General features: G+C 47.4%; 1 protein-coding gene across 1 annotated transcript in view; it reads left to right on the forward strand.

Moving 5' to 3' along the window:
• LOC140398875 (collagen alpha-1(V) chain-like) overlaps positions 1 to 2328 on the forward strand; it is a 205606-nt gene that overhangs the window by 130587 nt on the left and 72691 nt on the right. The window contains exon 4 of the mRNA XM_072487819.1: positions 965 to 1127. Within this exon, the coding sequence (XP_072343920.1) occupies positions 965 to 1127 (163 nt within the window). The remainder of the gene's footprint in view (positions 1 to 964; positions 1128 to 2328) is intronic.

The raw sequence follows: 2328 nt of genomic DNA on the forward strand, positions 1-2328 counted from the left end.
CACTCTCACTGTCTCTCGCTCTCTGTCTCTCACTCTCTCTGCCTCACTCTCACTCTGTGTGTCTCTCTCACTCTCACTGTCTCTCGCTCACTCTGTCTCACTCGCTCTCTCTCTCACTCTCTCTGCCTCACACTCTCACTCTCACTCTCACTCTGTCTCTCTCACTCTCACTTTGTTTCACGCTCTCTCTCTCTCACCCTCTCTCTCTCACCCTCTCTCTCTCTCACTCTCACTCTGTCTCTCTCTCACACTGTCTCTCTCTCTCTCACTCTCACTCTGGTCTCACGCTCTCTCTCTCTCTCTGTCTCTCTCTCTCTTGCTCTCTCTCACTGTCTCTCTCTCACTCTCACTCTATCTCATGCTCTCTCTCTCTCTCTCTCTCTCTGTCTCACTCTGACTCTCTCACTGTCACTTTGTCTCTCGCTCTCTCACTCTCACTGTCTCTCTCTCTCACTCTCTCTTGCCTCACTCTCTCTCTCTCTCATTCTCTGTCTCTCTCTCTCACTCTGCCTCACACACTCTCTCTCACTCTCACTCTGTCTCTCTCTCTCACTCTGCCTCACGCTCTCTCTCTCTCTCTCTGTCTCTCTCTCTTGCTCTCTCTCACTCTGTCTCTCTCTCTCACTCTGCCTCACGTTCTCTCTCTCTCTCTCTCACTGTCTCTCCCTCTCACTCTCTCTGCCTCACTCTCTCTCTCTCTCTCTCTCACTCTCACTCTGTGTGTCTCTCTCTCGCTCTCTCGCTCTCACTCTCACTCTGCCTCACTCTCTCTCTCTCTCACTCTCACTCTGTGTCTCTCTCTCTCTCGCTCTCACTCTCACTCTGCCTCACTCTCTCACTCTCACTCTCACTCTGTCTCTCTCTCGCTCTCTCTCTCACTCTGCCTCACTCTCTCTCTCTCACTCTCACTCTGTCTCTCGCTCTCTCAGTTTATCTTACTCTCTCCATCTTTGTACTCTGACAGATGGCATCGAGTTGCAATTAGTGTTCACAAAAAGTCAGTCACCATGATCCTGGATTGCAAAAAGAAGTTCAATAAATCACTAAACCGGAGCAAGCAGCCAGAGATCGACACAAACGGCATTGTGGTGTTTGGGACCAGGATTCTGGATGAAGATGTCTTTGAGGTAGGTGCTTCCAATTCCTTACCAGGGACCTGAATGATTCCCTCCCCTCTCTCAGCACTGTATTACTCTGGGATTCCGAAAGTTATTAACGACATAATCCCCCTGGATAATCTGATCCAGGTATTGTTGCTATTAATTTGTCAATTGAATTAAATGTTTTTCCACATGAATTGTAATTATTAAATGTATCACGGATCCTGAAATCCATTTTGATAAATCATGCCTCAGGGAATTGTAATGCTGGTTCAGTGAGTATCCATCGCCAGGGCAGGTGGGCAACTCGACCCTGTTGGGAGTTTTTTATAGGCCTCCTAATAGTTCTAGGGATGTAGAGGAAAGGATGGTGAAGATGATTCTGGATAAGAGCGAAAGTAACAGGGTAGTTATTATGGGAGACTTTAACTTTCCAAATATTGACTGGAAAAGATATAGTTCGAGTACAATAGATGGGTCGTTTTTTGTACAGTGTGTGCAGGAGGGGTTCCCTGAAACAATATGTTGACAGGCCAACAAGAGGCGAGGCCACGTTGGATTTGGTTTTGGGTAATGAACCAGGCCAGGTGTTGGATTTGGAGGTAGGAGAGCACTTTGGGGACAGTGACCACAATTCGGTGACGTTTACGTTAATGATGGAAAGGGATAAGTATACACCGCAGGGCAAGAGTTATAGCTGGGGGAAGGGCAATTATGATGCCATTAGACGTGACTTGGGGGGGATAAGGTGGAGAAGTAGGCTGCAAGTGTTGGGCACACTGGATAAGTGGGGCTTGTTCAAGGATCAGCTACTGCGAGTTCTTGATAAGTATGTACCGGTCAGGCAGGGAGGAAGGCGTCGAGCGAGGGAACCGTGGTTTACCAAGGAAGTGGAATCTCTTGTTAAGAGGAAGAAGGAGGCCTATGTGAAGATGAGGTGTGAAGTTTCAGTTGGGGCGATGGATAGTTACAAGGTAGCGAGGAAAGATCTAAAGAGAGAGCTAAGACGAGCAAGGAGGGGACATGAGAAGTATTTGGCAGGAAGGATCAAGGAAAACCCAAAAGCTTTCTATAGGTTATGTCAGGAATAAGCGAATGACTAGGGAAAGAGTAGGACCAGTCAAGGACAGGGATGGGAAATTGTGTGTGGAGTCTGAAGAGATAGGCGAGATACTAAATGAATATTTTTCGTCAGTATTCACTCAGGAAAAAGATAATGTTGTGGAGG

The sequence above is a fragment of the Scyliorhinus torazame genome, chromosome 22 (genome assembly GCF_047496885.1).
Source record: "Scyliorhinus torazame isolate Kashiwa2021f chromosome 22, sScyTor2.1, whole genome shotgun sequence".
In the NCBI taxonomy this organism is placed as follows: Eukaryota; Metazoa; Chordata; class Chondrichthyes; order Carcharhiniformes; family Scyliorhinidae; genus Scyliorhinus; species Scyliorhinus torazame.